Genomic DNA, 21,054 nt, shown 5'->3' with positions numbered 1-21,054 from the left:
GACTTGCTACCCTAATGGAATCTCTTGACCCTTTTTACTTTTCTTCCTTAAAAAGAACTTTTTTCTTCTTTACATAAAAAAAAACATTTACCTCAGTCACCATTCACACAGAAAACAACCCTGTCTGTTCATTTATTTACCTTTTGTTGTTTAAAAAATAAATGCAGTGCATTTAAATCAGAAGGAGGTGACGTTCGTTTTATTCTCACCTCTCTTTTTTTTTATTATTTGTTTGCAGCGAGAAAATTTAATCTCGCTTAAATTTCTGACCCCCACTACAATGTATACTCGATTTTTTTTGTGTGTGTATGAACCACACACCTAGTACACTCGTTTAGCTCGTCATCTAATTAATTAATTTTACCACTAACAACTATATATACCTAAAATACCAGTTACATAACAATCTCTATAAAATAAATACCCACTCTCGAAAGTTTTTCTCCTATCATATTTTTTTAATTATTTTGCACTTAATATATATTGAAAAATAATAATAATAATACATTAATAAAAAATTCAAATACAATTTCTACATGTCCATATGCTTATGTGCGTGTGTCCGTGCAGGTATATCTGTATACATGTGTATTTGTGTGCGTGTCTATATGTGCGTGTGTATCTATGTATATGTATATGTCTATGTATGGAAATAAAAGCTAAAATAACTATTATTTGATAAGCTTAAATATTCTAACTTATTAAGATATAAATTAAATAAATAAATATCCAATCGGACATAACTAGAAAAAGTCAATGTTAATTTCAAAACAAAAGATAATTAAAAAATAAATAATCGAACAAAAAACGCCATGTTTTATTGATAGACAATATGACCCAATTAAGTGAAACTTTTTTCTACAGTTGAAACACTTTTGAATGACCTGAAATTATAATATTGTTAATATCGTTGACATCTTCGTTAGTTAGATGCCAACTGTTGTCACCCCCCTTCTCCTTTTCTTCCTCTTAGTGTATCCCCCCCCTATATCTTTATATTACCCTTCCCTTCTTATCACTCTCTCTAACTATTCCCTAAAACTATCCTTTTAAACCCCGCCTTCTTTAATGGAAATTCGATTTTTGTAATTAATTCAAACCCATAAAACTTTGCTTTATGCCAGTCATGACATATTTTCTCTCCTCAAAATTTGAAAAGGGTCTTGAACCGTTTTAATTTTTGTATTTAAATTTTTCTTGCATGATGAAGTCAAATATGATTGAAACGGTCTGCACATCGTAGCAAGATATGGCTGTATTTACATAAAAAATTTAAAAAATATATAATTTGCTCTCTTTGATTGAGCACTATCAACGACCCTTGTTGAAATTCAATTATTCTTAATTTTTTGATATCTTTCTTATATATATATATATATATATATATATATATATATATATATATATATATATATAATTTTGATCTCACTTCTATATATTTTGTTCAATGTAATAATCAATAGAGAATTGTCTATAATAATAAATCCGTAATCTGCATGAATTATAGTATCATATTTAAGCGTATCTTACAATCGGGCAACTAAAGTTATGGAAAAAGAAACGTTTCATAAAGATGCTGGAGTAGTGATTATTTGGTATACTTACTGATCTATTTGTGAATACAGAGAATTCTTTGACCAATATGTGCCTTAGCATTTCTGGGTCAGCGACAATGATGCCAGGATATCGTCCAAGAAAAAAACTGAAATTTAATAAAAGTAAATTGCAGCACACATCGTATTAGTAAAAAAAAAAAAAAATAACAACAAAACAAAAAAACAAGGACAAAAACAATAAAATACCAAGTTTTTGTTTTTATAAGTTTTCCAAATTATTCTAAAATGTTACACGTCAATGGACAGAGATATAGACATTGGCAGATAGTTAACAGCGCAGCCAGAAAAAAGCATGGCTAGACGTCAGAACAGCACGACCAGACGTCGGCAGATAGTTAACAGCACGACCAGACGTCGGCAGATAGTTAACAGCACGACCAGACGTCGGCAGATAGTTAACAGCACGACCAGACGTCGGCAGATAGTTAACAGCACGACCAGACGTCGGCAAATAGTTAACAGCACGACCAGACGTTATTCTCTCTTCTGACTTTGAGCATGTGTATCCGTAACGAGAGTTGTGTGCTTCTTATTACTTATTTATTGCTGTTTATTATTTCTAAATGTTTACTTTTACGTTTGTTTTTACGATTTCTGTTACGGGTCTGTGTGTTCATCATGTTCTTACATATACGTGTGGGTGTGCATGTTCTTACGTATAAACGTGTGTCCTTACGTGCAGTTCACTGTTATGTGTGTGTGTGTGTGTGTGTGTGTGTGTGTGTGTGTGTGTGTGTGTGTGTGTGTGTGTGTGTTTGCTATTCTTCTACAGTTTCTTTTGCCTTGGGAAGTTTCCGAGATGTGTATGTGCAACAATATAATGCGAACATACCTGATTGCCTTGGTCAGCGGATGATGCCTTCTTGGTCGCTGGACTTCCATCTTGCTGGAGAGTGGGGTGCTGCACTGCTGCAGACATATTCATCAATGAACAACAAGATGGAATTTGAAGCTTCAATCTTTTTTATTCAAGGAAAGCCTAATATCTCGGACCCTGGTTGTCGGGAGGGACCCGAATTTCCCGTCTGCATTTCTCTGCTGCTAAAACCAACTCCACCCATGTGGTCGTCAACTACAATTCCCATGTCACCCCTTAATCTTCGGTACATTCTATCCAGGTCGTTCAAAGTGACTTGGTTTGATGTCTGTCAAGCCTAACCTTTCTGACCCTGCTAAATCGCTGATGAGAAATCAAAATATGCTTATATAACTTTCTATTTCTACAACTACCTAGATAGCAATTAAACTAGGATTCCCAATGCTACACATGTAGTACAGAGTGAGCCACTTAAAAGTAGTCCCGAAAATGTAGTAGAGAGGAGGGACATTATTCTATTGTTTAAATCACATGTAGTGTTATAAAAAATGTAGTGTTATAAAAAATGTAGTGTGATAAAAAATGTAGTGTTATAAAACATGTAGTGTTATAAAACATGTAGTGTTATAAAAAATGTAGTGTTATAAAAAATGTAGTGTTATAAAAAATGTAGTGTTATAAAAAATGCTGAAAGTGCTCCTCGTTTACATCTATGCATTTCTGGGCACGTTTAACAATGTTTGCAGATACTGCCTGTAGATCTTCTCTGGTGATTCTCCTGATAGCATTATTAATGTTCTTTTTTAGTTGGTCTAGATTGTGAGGATTATTTGCATAAACTTTTTGTTTTAAAGTCTCCCAAAGATATAAATTACATGATGACAAGTCCAGGGAACGTGGTGACCATAATCCTTTGCTTAGTGTTCTCTCTTCCGTAAACATGTCATGAACTCATGTCGGTGATTTGTGAGATGTATGGCATGTAGTGGCATCTTGTTGGAAAAAGAATTGCATTTTGTCTTGTGCTGTTGGTTGTTAGGAAAAAGATTAGAGAGATCGGGCTACTTTTAAGTGGGCCACCTTGAACAATGGGGAAAATGATGACTGATCATTTCTAATGCACTCAAAACCAAGCTTCTATAGTTTCACCATCCGTGCTCTGATCCTCACTCAGCTCCAATTGAAATAAAAGGCTGTTATCTTGAGGAAGCACACTGCCTTGACAAACTTCTGGGTTTGACCTTCACTCCTGACCTGAATCAGAAGACGTACACCAGATCTATTACCAATGTTGCTGGTAAAATAGTTGGATCATTCTACTGCCCCAGATGATATCTCATTTCCGACAGAATCCTATACTCCTATAAAAGCCAAATACGTCCTAAGATGGAGCACTGTTGCGACATCTGGGAAGATAATGCTAAGATTGTCCTTTTCTGCCTTGACAAGCTTCAAAACTGGCTTCAAAATCTAGTGGGCAACGCCCTCTTCTTCACCCTATTTCCTCTTTTTCACAGAAGAGATGTAGCAGGTCTACCTCTGCTCTATTATTATTTCATGGCAAGTGCTCGAGCTTCTATCTATGGTTCCCCCACCTTTTAGAACACTTGTCTAGTTACAGCGATTGCTAAAAATTTCCATTATTATTTCTGTGTTCCTAAAACTAAACATAAATTCCATGATCAAAGTTTCTTTCCTGCTGACTATAAGATGGTTGTTTTCAAGACCAACATGAACGAGTATCTATTGAGTCGTTCTCTTAAAGAAACAACCACTACCCAAGTTCTATCATTATCGATAATCACTGTGTTGTCTCACCAGCCACCTGAGACCTATAAATTCTTCTCGTCAAGTAGCTTTAGGGTCTTGATAAGTGGTAACTCCTACCTTAAAAAAGATGGCCTGTAAGGTATGGTATGAGGTCAAAATAGAATAAAAACAAAGTAAAAAACAAAGGGTTATGAGTTGAGATGATGAATGACGTCATCTTTGTCGCGTTGAGAGGAAACAAAGATTTTAGAATCATTGGTCTATGAAACGTTAATAATTTCAACTATATAAATAAATAAATAAATAAATAAAATAAAGAATAAAACTGTTTGATTGGTCAAAGCAATTCTCCTTGATTAATCAGTGGACACTATTTTGTTGGGCTGAATGCAAAAACTCCTTAATCTTCCTCTTTTTTTTGAATGGGATGCTGTCCAATCAACAAGGATACTGCTCATTTTTAAGTTGAATGCGACTACCTAACTTTGAACATTCTAATGGCTAAGGGTCGTCTATTTTCTTGGACGCAAAAGAATTTTTTTATTATAATTGAACTTCTAAACTGCAAACACAATCAGTTTTGTAAATACTTTTCTTTATTAATGTTTAATTTAATAATTCAATACATATATTATCTTTATCTGAGTCATATGTCTTCTGCACCTTTTTCTTTTGGCATTATCCAACTTCGACAAGTGAGAACTGAACCGTTCTCTTGTGAAATAATTTTACAAACGATAAACAAATACATTACTCTCATTCTATCTTTGTATCCACGATATTATGATTAATGAGAACGTTAATGTTTATTTCCTGACCTAAGAACACCTTCTAACAAACTTTCGCCTTATTTAATGAAAGTTAATGCATTTCGTGTACATTTCGTACTAAACATTATCTTACAAAGTAGATACTTATATAGCAGCACTCATACAATCATCTTAGAGTGATTTTTGGAGCTACAGTAGAACCCCGGGATATAGCATTAATCTGTTCCGAGGTTGGGATTGTAAGAAGTCGCCGTATGGCAGGGCCTAAGCGAAATTTTATACAGTACATATTAAAAATTAAAATTTTATACAGTACATATTAAAAATTAGTAACAAAATACAGTACAGTATATAATACACATGTAATATAATCAAATAACATCAATAACACCATAAAGCGGGGCCAATACTGGAACCAGGGGCTGAAAAAACATTGTATTCCACATCGTAACCTGAAAAAAATGTATCCTAGGCGCCCACGATATCATGGGTTCTACTGTATTTCTTCATGGATGAACTCTTTTGTTGTGACGTGCAGCATGGTCAAACCAACAAAGTTTCCTATTCAAGAAATCATATTAACTATTTTCATTTGATTCAAATAATGTTGGTTCTATCAGACCAGGCTGTCTGAAGATATTGGCTTTCTGACAAAAAAAAAATGAACCAAATATTGATGTTATTGTTTTGTTTCCCTTTGCAAAACTTAATCATGTTTTACAAAGGCAAAACAATTGTCGTCTACAAAACCACCAAACCAAACAACATGAATAAATATTTAAAGATATAAAGAACTTGAAGCATAAAAACTTTTCCCAAAATTACATGATTTAACATTAAATAACTCAGGAAAGGGTTGATATGCCATAAAAGTAAACAGCAAAGAAAACAAAACATTTGATTCAAATAAGTTCATATTTACCTTAAAACTTTTCCATATTTGTTTATCAGTTCAATATCCAACTGAATGTTTCCCTGGAAGAGAAAAAACATAAATATTAATAATTGACATCTTTGGAAGGAATTTTTACAAATACAAATCAATTATAAAAATTTTTTTTAAATAAAAGTACTCTTTACCCGCCAAAAATGTTTATTACTTGAATCTTATGTGATTTATTTCCTGTGTACAAATAAATTTTTTTTTTTATGTGATTTTTTAAAGCAAAGGTTTTTTTAAATTCATTGTAACTGCAATATGTATTACATTTTTATTTGTTCCTAAGGTTATGATCAAAGCGTAGCATATGTTCAGAAATGACCACACCCATTAAGCTTGACTTTGTGTCATATTCAGTTCCTCTATCTCGTGCGAGAGGGTGCAGGTATGGATTAGCTGAATACAAAAACCCAATCAGTGAACAGATGAAAGTTTGACATATGCTGAGGGAGGTGGCAGGTAAATAACAACTACACTATCAATCAGTGAATACTCAATCAGTGAACCATTAATAGATATACCTATTAGAAAAGACTCATCAACAATGCACGAAAAAATGCAGATGTTAGATTGTGCCGGGGCAACATCAGGTTACCCTACTGATAGTCGATATTCCTAAATCGACTATTATTATTAAAAGTTAAAATGTTAGATAAGGGAACATTATTATTTGTTGATATGAACAAAGAAAAATTGAACAAAAGAGCAGAGAATGTGGCCTTGAGAATTGAATGTTAAAATACTCAAACAAAATGGGCTTCAAAAATGACGAATCAAAAGCGGGATTCAAAGTCACATGTTGAAAGATGTGAGTTGAATTACGTCGTAGCAAATGAATGGCAGAGATATATACAGAATTAGTTGGTGGTCAGTTGGACAGAGAGACAGGAGATGGACGGAGAGCATTGGAGACAGAGCACATGTATGGCAGGGGAGCAGGATCTAATACATGTGCAATCTTCCAGTGAGAAAATATTTGGAATAAAAGTTGTCAGAAAATATAACCGGAGATTCCTGGTCCTTTCTTTGGAATGAAATTTTCATTGCAGCTGTTTGCAGATTCGTCAACCAAAACCCGGATGAATGAAGGTAATGTTTTCCTGTTTGGTAAAATGTAATTCGCCAGAAAGATGTTCTGTTCTTTTTGTTTTAAGGAATTCTTTGTTTATAAAATGTTATATGTCCTGCTTAAACTGTATCTATATGTGTAATGTATATATGTATGAACAGTTATACACACATTAACAACGAACATTATGAAACACTAGACGACACAAAGAAACTCATTATATACCCACGTACATTACATACACTCTTTACATATATATAGACACTGCTATCTAACATATAGTTAATTTAGTGCCGTGTTCCCCTTGAAGGAAGTACAACATAATATACACTTTCTGGTGATTATGTAACGCATGTTCATGAGTGTTTAACTTGATCTATATAAATACAAGTGTTATGTAGTGGTCTTATTAAGATGACGTATGTTATATATTTGTGACTGTTCATATTAGAAGAGATGACGTGTATTATATATGTTGTTGTTCATATTGGTGAAAGATAGGTATATTTAATACAGAGACAGGGACATTTTAATAGAGATATGTAGTTCAATTCTGATGAGAGAGATATATAAGAGAGATGGAGAGATTGACATTTATACAGCTCTCGCAGTTCTGGGAGTGTTTCTATAAACATTATCTTTCTTTAACACATATATTTTTGAGATAATGATTCTCAGTTCTTTTATCATAAAGAAGGAACCAGTCATTACTTATAATAGGTGAGGGGGGAAACATTCTTAAGATGATAGACAGATTATTTATATGAATTTTATACACAAGTTCTTATAATACAAATTCACAATACTTTGTCTGTAGAATAACATAACACAAGACAGCTGTTACAAAATGATGATGGCGCCCTTTTATTTCTTGACCGGTCAATGGTTTCGCATCAAGGAATTCAAAGTTTCTACATTATTTCAACTTCCAACCTTTCGCCTCCAAAGGTGGGTTCCTTCTGACTCCTGTCAGCTCTATCCAACCCTCACTGCCTCGGCACTCTCTCTCCACTCTCTGACTGACTGACTATTCTGATTGTTTGTCTCCTAAAGCTCTAACTATATTGAGAACTCATCTCTTAGCCATGACGTCACTGCATGCCCAAAACACGTGCATCGTTCACACATGCTTACAAAGAAGAATTCTCTAACCTAATTTCCGACTAACCTATTTTACAATAATGTTTAACATTTTCTATTATTCGGATCTAGATAACCTCAATTTAATTTCATTTCATTTTCATAAACAGAATTGCATCATCAAATTCCTTTTTACGCCACATATCTAAACTATTTTATGTGAAACTAAACAATGGGTAATTCTACATTCAATTTTCAATAACATATCTGTATTATTTATTTTAAACTCATGATCGGAATTCTCCTGAATCTTAATTCAGAACCTATTTCTAAACCTAGATTACCAGGTTCAATTCTCGATCTATCCTATCTCATTTTCACTTACTTACAAGAACAGGCGACTTGTTCTTGTAACACTAGCAGGGAGACTCGATGTTGTCCAGGAATGAATGAGAATTAAAGATTTCACCCTCCAATATTTTATTGTCATTGAAATTGATGAAACCACCCATTTTTCAATCAAATCGATTAATTGATTGCTTGAGGTGGGGACCCATCATGGTGCACGAGGAGGAAGCTTCACATGGCTTCCTGCAGTATCGTAGGTCACAATACATTGTACATACATATGTACTTCACATTGCACAGTAGAGAACTTACTGTTGATTTTATAAAATTATTTTTATATAATGGCTTGAATTAAAGTTTTAAAGGCAAAAGTCAAGTATTATGGTTCAATTGTGCTCTAAGCAGCAACAGTTATTTCGAACACGCCTCTGTCATATCAAAGAACCTACTGTTGGTTTTATATGCCAAGCCTTTCTTCTTGTATGGTGATAATGGCTTGAATTAAAGTTTTAAATGCAAAAGTCAAGTATCATATTGCTATTCTTATTATTCTTCTCATCAGAGGACATAAAGAAATCAGCAAATTATATTTGTAGCAATGCTAGAATATATATATATATATATATATATATATATATATATATATATATATAAGTGTCTATGCGACCATCCCTATGTGCATCTTGCTCTAATGTGTGTGGGTGTTCTAATGGCCTTTTCGCAGTCGTCTATTTAAGGCTCATCCATGTCTATCTTTCCCATTCATTTATATACAAGTCTTATATACAGTTTATATACATTCATACAGTTGCATATCTACTTTAGTAGTTCTTAACTGTGCATGTGTGTGTGCATATATGTATGCAATAAAATTCAGGGCTAATTAAGTTATTTTTGCACAAACAAGGTGTTTTTTTTTTATTTAATTCAATATCTTAGGACTTTACTTTGCTAATTATCTTTGAAATAGACCCAGAAAACTAATATTTATCTTTTAAAAGATTTCTACAATGAATTTATTTAACGTCAAAATTTAGCTGAATTGGTTAGCTTACCATGAAAATATTTCACGTGTACAAATATTTTTTTTCCTTTAGGAAATTAACTTTAGTCTCTAATCTTTCAAATACAATCAAAAAGTAGTCGGAAACCTACAAAAAAATTATGATAAATTGGCTTTCAAAACTGGGTCCCCCTATTTTTGGCTGCCTATTTTTAGCCGTACCTAGCATATATGGATGCGATAAAGTTCACCTTACTTTTTTCCTGTTTTCTTGGTCTTCTGGGATGCAGTTCTTCCTGTCACTGATCTATCAGATGTAAAGAGGAAAACACGATTTTCTGGCAAGAATCACTTTATTTTGTCTGATGTCTATGAGTGAACCAGAGGGCTCCTCGCATTGTTGACTCAAGCTTTCTTGCATATACAAAACCCGAGTGAGTTTGACTGAGAACCAAGAAGAGTTGCCTTAGAAAGAAGTAGAAGCTATTGAGACCGTCTGCAACACATTTGATATCGAGCCTCTCCAAGTCACACCAGAACCATGATGTTCGGGCAGGAAAAGGAAAATTACTGAGCCGTTCATGATCCACCCTAAAAGGAAAAAATACTGATACACCATCCAGAGTTATCAGCTTAGGAGGGGAATGTTGTGGCAGAGCTAATCTATGTTACCTACTAATAGACTATTCCAATCTCAATAAACACCAGAAGACTAAGCTGTAAAGTGTCAGTCGATATCCGGTACTCATACTGGACTGGTGGCTGAAGTGTGGTGTCTGCATAGATGCTGCACTCAAATTAATTGCCCTTAGTCAATGGAGGGGGAGACCCTTCTATACTAAGCACACTGGGCCCAGATGGCCAAAGTTTGGAAATAGGAATGGAAGTTGTTCTGACTATGTTTTAATAGGTTTAAATTAGTTTTTAGGGATGTAGATGGTAAATTGGGCCTATTGAAATCATTTTTAATCCATTTATATTACCATTTGAGCCCTTTCATGGGGAAAATGAGGATTTCCGATCCAACGCTTGTCGCGGACGACGGAGGATAAAAACCAGATTTTTCTCCGACCTTGAATTTGTTATAAAACGACTTCCTGAAGTGCTAGAGGGTTAATTTTTTTTTTGTTTTCTCAGTAATTTTATGAGGATTCCAAAATTTTTATTAGATAAGAGCTAGGCGGATCGCATTCTTGTCAATTTTAGGGTAGGATTGATGAAAATTTGGCTTATTTGTTGATTAGATTCCCTGGACCAGAATGAACAATAGTTATTAAATAGGATTTAATGAGATGATTGTAATTGCAATCAAAGTGCAATCCATTTTTTGTCAATTCTAAGCATTCAAGTAACCAACACTAGCATATAAGTATAAACTGAATGACAAATAAACTAACAAGAAATCAATGATCAACAGACTAATCAAGAAGAATGTCTTCGATGACACTCGCATACCACTTCTTAGGCAGACTGAACAGTCGACTGTGCGAGCGAATTGTGTGGTCAGTACCGCCACATTCAGTGCAGAACTTCTTCGGCTGAAACTGTGTTGCTATACTGTTTATTCGTGGATCTGAACGTTCCAGAAGTCGAGCCATGGCATCTGTCAATTGTTGGATTGGGTCAGTTTTTCGTGTCCGAAATTGTAAGAAGTTCCGAATGTCCTTGTTGTTGGACTCCAGGCATTCTTCTGAGAGAGCACCAAGACCATAGCCATCATTCAGAGTTATCAATTCAGCAGAGTGCTGAAGGGTGCCATATAGAGTGTGATTAATCAATACCCATGGGAAATTGTCACATAGATGGAGGGAGGTTTCATCGCAGAGAGCTTTGAATTTGATTACATCAACTTTACGTGTACACGAAACAATGGACAAAACAGTCGAAAGTTGTCGGTGGAGAAGCATCAGGTTTTCCCGGTGTTTATCTTCAACCAAATTTTCAATAACATCAATGACTTCCTCAGAAAAGAATCTTCTACCCTGGGGTCCATTCGTTGAAGTGCCTCCTTTACCTCCTGCAGTATTGACCTTGTCAAAATACAGACCAGTCTCAGTGTAGATGGCTTCGAGAACTCGATCTTTTGCACGTCGAATGGGCTCTCCTCGCGGATCAGCATGTTCAACCCAGTGTTGATAGTCACAGTTACACCGATAGAGAACCTTTAGAAACCATGTTGTTCCATTGATATACGAGTGTGTAACAGTGATGCTTGATTGATCAGATGTAGTTAGTGGTTGTTGGGTAAGTCCTTCACGTGTTTCGAAATCTCCACTTTTGGTTGTGATGGTACCGTCCTCTTCCACAAGTTGATTGTACAGTTTTAGGGTGTTTTCTGCCGACCTGTTAATCGGGAAACCTTCCAAAACTTTCTCTCTCTTTGTCCAATCTGCCTGTTTTGACTTGCACAGGATGCAGTCAGCTCCACCCTGACCAGAGATGAGCTTTTTGAACTTCAGATCTTTCATGGTGTCATGAATGATGACCTTCACATCAAACCCTTGATCACCGACAGTAAGGCAAACTCCTTCTGACAATAAGTTTCTCATCTTTCTCATCTGGTCCCTGCTAAGTGTCAGCGAGTGCATAATAGCGATAGCCTCGTCCACTTCAAAGGAGCGTGCGTTCGTGATGCTGGAGGTAAAGATCTCATGACCGACTTTGGCAATCTTCTTCTCAGACTGAATGTTAATTCTATGAGTCACTGGGTGACACTCAATTCAGGGCATTCTTGTTGGACATAGTCACTGATGTGTTGAAGAAGAGATTCAGTTCTTTCCTTCTGCATCTGGGAGCCCAAATCAACAAAACTTTTCCTGCGTTTCTTTTGTGGTTCTACTGAAGGTGGACACTTTCTTTCGAAGTTGGTTGTTAATTTTGAAGCCTGCTCGAGGATTTTAGCGGTTCCCACTTTAGCATTTTTCAAATGCCCGAAACGCTTCCAACCTGTCATAAAGAATGTTGTCACTTCTTCACACTCCTTAATACCATGCGTGTCCATGAAATGTTGCAGACATTTTTATACTCAGGAGATTTGTTTCTGCTGATCTGAGAAGCCACATCAATGATTGACTGGAAAACGTGGTACTCAGAAACAGCTGTGCGATCATCATCTACAATGGATGCCATCTTTGATCTGTTGATAGAGATATACAGATAATCAATTACAAGATGATATTGATAAAGCATGAAACAGCATTATACTAACACTAGATAATGCCACGTTACCTCCTCTTGCTAATGATCTATGATCCTAATTCTAAATGCAGGCAAGTTGATTAAACTAAATTATCACAATCAACACAAAGAACACATAAACACAAAGATTGAATGTTAGCTATTTCCTATGGAATTCACTGGAAAGAGCTCAATGGAGGAAAGATACCATTTTTTACAGAACTCAAAAACCTTGTTTTGTTCTTAAACAATGTGAATTTCAAAATTGTCGAAAAACCTTGTTTCGCCAATTTGGCTCCAAATATAGATAAATTGAATTTCAAGGTAATTTTTCAACAATAAATCGTATTCAAACCGCTAATAGTGACAAGTCAAACTGAACATTTTTTAAACCTCATCCTAAATTTTTCAAAACATATATGGTTTAGTATGTCACTATTAGCGGTTTTCTTGCTAATTGCAGGGTTATTCATAAATTATCGTGCATTTTTTGCAAAAAATATGGCTATTTTCGGTCATTTTTTGCTAATTTTGGATAGTTTTTTGGCCAAAATTATATATTAAATATAGTTTGAATGGCCTAAATCACATATCTAAAAGTATATTAGTCAATTGATGATACAATCATAAGTATTTTGCCTCTTCTACCATAGGAAATTCGTAATCTGAACCGATCAGCAATTTTTACCAATTTTTAGCTTTGCCGTAATCATATCATTCCGCGACGCGACGCGTGACCGAATTTGGCATGATTTCAAATTGCGATAGAATCTCTCCATGATGTGCTAGAGACCTAATTTTTTTTTTTTGTTGATTCAGAAATTGGATGGAGATGACGTTTATAGCCTGTAAAAATCTTTGTTGAGACTTTTTTATTTTGGCTATTTCCACCTCTGGGCCCACTGTGCTAAGGCAATTTTATTTTTTGCAGAATCCCTTTTTGAGGGGAGCTGGTTATCCCCCACATTAAACCGACCTTGTCACATTTTTTTTCGTGGGAAACAAATGAATAACCAGTCAATATCCGGTAGACCGACCTAGGTCATTCGTCAGCTATAATGAAAACTCACCTATTGTATGCTTTGCAATACATGTTACTGTATTTTGACATTCTGTTTTTCTTTGTCACTCTTTAATAGGGCTATGACAAAAAGTGATGATGATAAAAGTGATGATGATGATGATGATGATGATGATGATGATGATGATGATGATGAAATGGATGATAAAATGATAAAAGTAATGATGATGATGATATTTACCTTTTTCTTTTGATCTGGAAGATTTCCTAAAAAGGGTGTTGGTTTGGGGCCAGGTACACCAAGATACTTTAGTTGTATGTAAGGATACGTTCCCCATCTGCAGAGAAAAGAAACAATAACATTCCACCAAATGACATCTTTAATTCCAGTTCCGTTTTCAGCTGCTGCATCATGAAATTTAAGATCTCAAAATTTCTCGTTCAAACTCATCTTTGAAAAAATAAAATATGTGAATTCCTCACAAAAAATTAAAATCCACAACAAAAAGGTTCGTCCACAAAGTAAGCACACAAATTGCACACAACTACAAGACAAAATATGCAAATATAAAGAATTTGGTAATAAAATGAATATGCAAATATAAAATAAACATCCAAAAAACCAGGTTCTTATAAATTTTGCTAAAAAGAATATTTCAACAATTCTTTTTTATCAAACAATATTATAACTGCATACACGGATTCAACATAAATCAATCAGAGATAAGTCTTTTCACTAGAAGCAAAGTGTAGCATCTGTTATTTTTGGGCTGCTGTCTTGACTCTCCCCACCTTTCTGCCCTTGTGTCACATCTTCCTGGAGTGGGAAGGAAGTAAATACCTACCCGCAGGACGGGCAGAATTCCACAAGCAAAACAGCTTTGCACCACGTTTATATAGCCTCGTTACAAAGATTAAAATCAAGATATAATGATACTAAAGCTTATGTCTAGAATACTTATACAAATTTTGATCAAAATTCATTACAAGATTTTGATGCTAGGAAATGTCCAAAATTTAAAGCTTAAACTTGAGGTATCTTGTGAAGAAACTGAAATTCTGAGAATCTTGCTTTATTAGCGTCTAAACACTATGGATAAAATACAGGGTGAAACGATAAAATTGTCACCCTAGAAAAGACGACATGATTCCATTTCTGTTTGATGAAAACCGGTTTTCTTTTTTGTTAGGGGCCATCTAGTAGTTGGCCAGTTGTGTACAAATCCCAAGAGTGATAGGAGCCTTCTACCATGTCTGAAAGTGACACAATGTTCAATGAGCGAGATTGGAGATGCACCGCTGTACAACTCATGCTCTCTACCGATCCAAGTTATGACAACAGGACCATTGCCAGCACCCTCAAAATGCAAATTCAGACAGTTCAATGTTTGGAGGCACAGCTAAGGATCGTTTGTATTATTTGGATTAATCGAACAATTGTTCTTATCTTGAGTGTTATCTGCAGAACGTTTCGGTTGGTATAACCTTCGACCTTCATTAGGTGTTAAAGTCGCCATGTTTTGGTAAGAAAGAAAAAAAAAGAAGGAGGGTAGCTCTGCATTTTAAAGTTTTGAATTTAGTTGGAAGTAAGTTTCATTCATACCTCATCTCAAAAATTCAGAACTGTTATAATGAGCGGTTAATTAGTTTAGGATGAAGACTTGTACATGTATGCTTGACTGGTAATTCCATTTTGTGATATTCGTCCAGCACCACACATTTTGCCGTCCACTGAAAGTGGAAATTTATGGGGAATACATTTTTTTTTGTTTTAGGAGTCACCACTTATCAAGACCTGGAGGCCACTCAAGGATAAAAATTAATGAGTGTATCGTAGTCAATGGGGTAGTATCACAGTAATTGTTAGTAGTGGAAATTTGGTAAATTGGATTATTTAAGGGGACTACTCATCAAGAATTTGTTTACATTGGACTTGAAGACAACCATATTGTAGTCAACTGGAATGCAGTAAAATGGAATAGAGTTTCACAGGCGTGCAGTTCTAAGAAAGAAGCTTTGTTCATAGAATCCACATTTAGGTTCAGGCACAGATAAAGAGTGGGGAAAATTATTGATAGTAGTTTCAGCTAGATCAATGTTTTTCATGAAAGTTTGACAAGGGAAACCCATAGATTAGAGCTCAAAGTTCTTTTGGAGGTGGGGGAGACACCAGAAAAACATGCCTCTGACACTTCAATGCCCATCTCAGAAGACTGGAATGCATGATGCTGAAATTCTTTTAAGCTTGCTGCTCTATCTTAAGTGAACATATTTACATGTGGTCCCCAATCTGCGTGCATATCACAGTTAGGGGAGATGTCATACAGCGCCTAGTATTTTCAAATGGTCACCCATTTTGTACTGGTCAGGCTCAACATTGCTTAACTTTGATAATCTAACAGGAAATGGTATGTTAATGAGATTACGAGTATCTTGTACAGACAAATATGATGACTGTGCTCATGCAATTGTTCTGTGGATTTGAAAATGGCTTGTTGGACTGATTCGAGCTCTAAAGTATTTCCTGCGTTGGACACCTGTGTGATAATTCTGTTTTTCTCTTGTGTTCTTCATTGCGTGCGGATTCAGCAATTCTAGTCCCTTTGTGAGTTGCAGCTTAGGAGGACAGCGAAAATGGTTCAGGAACAATCTCAAACAGTTTGGTTTGTATTCTAACTCATGGGAAAAACTAAGACAGAAAATACAAATATATAAACGTATACGCATACCTAGCTTGATATAAATAAAGATATTTTGGAAAAAAAATTGGGGGGGGGGGTCTCGGTTAACCACAACAACAGTCATCATCATTGTCTTTATATTCTGACCAGGGCTGAGATGCGAGCATAAGGTTGTTCTTTAGTGGAGTGTTGCTTTCAGTAGATGTTAAGAACAGTAGATTGGAAATCAATATGCGAGAGACAAAAACAAATGCAATAAGCTGCTTCTTTTCTTTGTTTGCTTGGTTTACGCTTTCTTTTTCTTTCCTTTTCACTTCTTTTTATCATAGGAATTTTACATTGAGATGTGATTCAGATGAATACTAAAAGGCAAGTGGCTTTAATCGCTAACCTTTTTCTTTTTCTATGTCATTGAGATTTTCACTGGAATCTGAACTGAAAATATTTTCCAACCAATAAAAATTGTTTCAAACTCGAAATCTAATAACCTTGTGTAAAATTCAACTATAAAACAGTGACTTGGTGAATAGAAATTCAGACTTCTTCCGGGTGTGTGTGTTGGGGGGGGGCATGCCTCTGACTGTCCAATGCCCATCCCAAAAGACTGGAATGCACCATGCTGAAATTCTTTTAAGCCTGTTGCTCTTTCTCTAGTGAACACATGCTACATAGAAGGTAAACTCTCTCTCTCACATACGCAGACAGACACACACTTAGAACTTTGAAACAAACTTTTATCCATTTATTCAAGAACTTTAAAAACTTCAGTCTTTTAAAGTATACTTTACATTCCTGAAAAATTGATGGCATAAATATATTTTGTTTGTTAATTCATATTTTCTATCTTTCTTTCTAAAATTCCTGCTGTTGAGTTAGCACTTGCTAACTGGTGACCCATTCATGTTTTTATCCAACTTTTTCATTCATCAATTTACACGTATATCGATTGTTAGCACTGTTGGTAAAACTTCAGATGCTACTCCCATAGACAAGAACTGATGTAACAATGGCTTAGATAAATGAAAATAATGTGTAACTCACATAGTCACAAGAAACACACAAACACACTAGGAGTCGCACAATTTTATAAATAATCATATGCCCAAACCTTAACCCTAATTTCTATCTTTAATTAAACTAAATTAACTCAAGTGACATGCCTTATCCATTGTTTTATATCAAATATTCCAAACGTTTTATTTGAATTGATGCCATCATCTACTTTTCAAACTCTTGTGTGTTCTTTTCATCGTCCTAGTTCTTATCGGAAATAAACACACACACACAAACGTGGAGTGGCTTTTATATATTAGGTTGAGAAGAAAGTTCTTGTGGAATTTTTAATTTTGATTTCAAACGATGTATTTTCAAATAACTTTTCATTCTAATACCTTTACTTTATATATAATTTTAAAAAGCGTTTTTTGCTCTATCAAATCATTTAAATTACAATCGTTTTAAAACGATTGTGTCTTCTTTTCAGAACGTTGTATACAAAAATGGGTAAAAAGCAAATTCACACAATTTCCTTATTTCAATTCAAACTAGGCTGAAAAGCTGCTAGAACAGCTCGCTATATCAACGGAGCATTTGGCCCAGTAACCACTATTGAACGCACAGCACAATGGTGGTTTAAGAAATTTTGTGGTGGTGATGAGTCTTGAAGATGATGAGCATAGTGGTCAACCATCAGATGTTAAGAATCTTAGTCAAATCAATCCATGCACAACTGTTAAAGAACTTGCTTCTGAATTAGAAGTAACGTATACGACACTGTCCAACCACTTGAGAGAGATTAGAAAGAGAAAACTTGATGAGTGCCTCACGAATTGAATGACAACCAAAAGAAACGTCATTATGAAGTGTCATCTTCCCTTCTTTTACGCAACACAAATAACCGAGTTCTCAATTGATTATTGGGTTATTTATGACTTAGCTCAGTGGTTAGATGCCGACAAAGCTCCACAACACTTCCCAAAGCCAGAGTTGCACCAAAAAAGGTCATGCTGTTTGGTGGTCTGTGACCAGTCTCATCCATTAGTTTTTTGAATGCAGGCGAAACCATTACGATGAAAAGGTACTGTCAACAAATGGATGAAATGCATCAGAAACTTCGACAACAACACCCAGCATTAGTCAACAGAAAAAGCCCAATTCTCCTCCATGGCAATGCCTGATCACACGTTGCTAAACCAACCCTGCAGAACTTGAACGAATTGGGCTATGAAACTGTCTCAACTGCCATACTCTTCGGACCTCTCACCTACCGACTACCACTTTTTCATCCATCTCGACAACTTTCTGTGTGAGAAATGCTTGAAAAATTCTAAACGATATTAAAAACGCTTTTAGTGACATCATCGCCATCAGAATGCAAGATTTTTACGTTACTCGCATAAATACACTTGTTTTGAGTTGGCAAAAAGTGTGTTGATTCTGATGGTGCTTATTTCGATCAATAAATTTTTGTTTGAGCCGAGATATGAACATCTGAATTCAAAAGGTAAAAACTACAAGAACTTTCTTGTCAACCTGATATAAGTAGATTTTGATTCTTTTCATTTGATGCCAACACTCATTTTTTTTATCGTCCTATTTTCTTATCTTCATAGCAAGAAATTAAAAATCTGAGCTTTATCAATGCTCATGCTAATGAATAAGTTAAGACGAAGAAAAATTCATTTATCTCCTCTTCAGAAGAACACAAGTTAGACTCAAGTTTAGATGAAACAGTTTCTGTGGAACAAACTGGATTTGAACTTACTACACCCAGATCTTCAGTCTATGTCATCAACCACTCAACCACCAAAATTATTATTATATAAAAAAATAATATCAAACCAAAGCAGACAGACATCATATAAGTTAATAGAAATGATAACTTGTCTGTTTTTCTGTAATTTCCTTGACCTAACTCTTTCTAAGATGTTATTTCATGGAAATTGCTCGAGACAAGGCATGAATCCACTTGATGTAAGGAGCTAACAAGAATGAAAGATAATTATCGTGAAGACAAGAGATGCTTATTAATCTAAATCTTCAAAAGACTAAAACTGGAGGTAGGAAGAAAACAGTAAGCAGTTTTTCAAAAGAAGCAACTGGAATTAGAAACTGTATTACAAGGTTAGACACAAAGTTAAATCTTGGTTTGATGAAAGGATTTCTTTGCAACAAACTAGATTTAAATCAAGTTTTTCAGTCCATACAGTGGCGTAGAAAGGGTGATATTATGCCGACATGTTGGAAATTGTGACTTGCTTCCCAGGTTGGTTAGTGCAAAAAGAGTTCAAAGGGTTATGGTTGATATATGTCAAACGCTGTAGCTAGATTCAGCAGTGCTGCCTGGGGTGTCATTCAGTTTGTTTAAAAGAAAACGTGGAAAGAAAGAGAGAAAGATATCTTTTGACTCGCATGCAAGCAGTCTGCTTTCTGATTTTGGCCGAAACAGATGCAAGAGTTTGCCTTGCGATTTTGGACGAGATAGACGTGTCAAGGAACACAAAATGGGTCGAGAAAGAAAATGCAAGAAAGCTTGAGTCACAATGCGATGCTTCTTCCCACCCTCGTTCACTTATTAGACAAATAAAAAATCCATGCAAGAAAATTGATGTTATGTTTTTGTCAAATGTTCCTTTCCAGCATCGACCAGTGATGGGAAGAATAGCATCCTCAAAAAGAAGACCAAGATAAGAAACAGAAAAAAAAAGGTATGATGACTTTATAAATATGCAAAAATCACATTTCAGTTAAAAATCAATATATTCCTGTAGTTTATGGAACACACGGATTTAAAAAAATCCATTATCAGTATGTTAACTATTCTGTAGCTAATCTCATTTCCTGGGAAACGCCGGGACACGGTAGCTAGTAAAAAAATAAACTTCTTTAAACAATTGAAAGCCCACTGTTTATAGTATGCACTGTTGATATAGAATAAAAAATTCATAAATTTAATAGTTTAAAGCAAAACAAAGATTTTATAAATCAAAATATCATATTTAATTGTAAAAAATAAATGTTTATTTATTGAAAGAGATTCTGCACTCGTTTGATTTTAAACTATTAAATTTTTTAATTGTGTATTCCCTATCAACAGTGCTTACTATAAATAGTGGACTTTCTATTAATTAACACATATGCACTCGATCGGAGCCTTCTACTGTATCGGAATCTAAACCTTATACTGCAACATCTGAAGGAAGACGTGCCACCCCTTAGCATCGCCATTGCAAGTTTAAAAAAAAACAAAAAAAAAGGAGAAAAAAAAAACCCTGCATTTTCCTGATGAAGATTCCGCTATGAATTGAAATATCGAATTTATTTTAGTAAATAAATGTTTTTTTTTATCGAGAGAGATGCTGCAACTGTTAAATTTTTGAAGTTTGTAAACTTTATTAACTTTTGGTTACATTTACGTTCTTTTTTTCTTTTTTTTTTTTCTAAACAAAAAAATTGGTTGAATCAAAATTATCTGCTTTTTTTCTTTTTTTTTTTTTTCTAAACAAAAAAAAATTGGTTAAATCAAAATTGTCTGCTTTTTTTCGAGTTTCGGTTTCTGATATGGTTCCTTTTGATTAACACTTATCTTCCTTATTTGTTTGTTTTAGTTTAAACCAAACCGGTCGTTAATGTCACTGATTGATTGTGTAATGGACTCACCCACGCACAAAATATGAACTCGTCCAAACTGTATAAATAGACCAAGAGGAACTGACTCTTGTGGTGTTTGTATGCTTTGTAGTACGCCATCTTGGGGTTAAGT

General features: G+C 34.8%; 1 protein-coding gene across 1 annotated transcript in view; it reads right to left on the bottom strand.

Moving 5' to 3' along the window:
• The window catches only part of LOC145260308 (cytochrome P450 3A8-like), a 61,902-nt gene that overhangs the window by 34,082 nt on the left and 6,766 nt on the right, over nucleotides 1–21,054 (bottom strand). Inside the window, exons 2-4 of the mRNA XM_080118196.1 lie at nucleotides 13,853–13,949; nucleotides 5,896–5,948; nucleotides 1,606–1,702 (exon numbers count right to left, since the gene is read on the bottom strand). Coding sequence (XP_079974322.1) covers nucleotides 1,606–1,702; nucleotides 5,896–5,948; nucleotides 13,853–13,949 — 247 coding nt within the window. The remainder of the gene's footprint in view (nucleotides 1–1,605; nucleotides 1,703–5,895; nucleotides 5,949–13,852; nucleotides 13,950–21,054) is intronic.

This window comes from Euprymna scolopes, chromosome 36 (genome assembly GCF_053919585.1).
Source record: "Euprymna scolopes isolate OS-2025 chromosome 36, ASM5391958v1, whole genome shotgun sequence".
Classification (NCBI taxonomy): domain Eukaryota; kingdom Metazoa; phylum Mollusca; class Cephalopoda; order Sepiida; family Sepiolidae; genus Euprymna; species Euprymna scolopes.
This window is presented reverse-complemented; position numbering and strand designations above follow the sequence as displayed.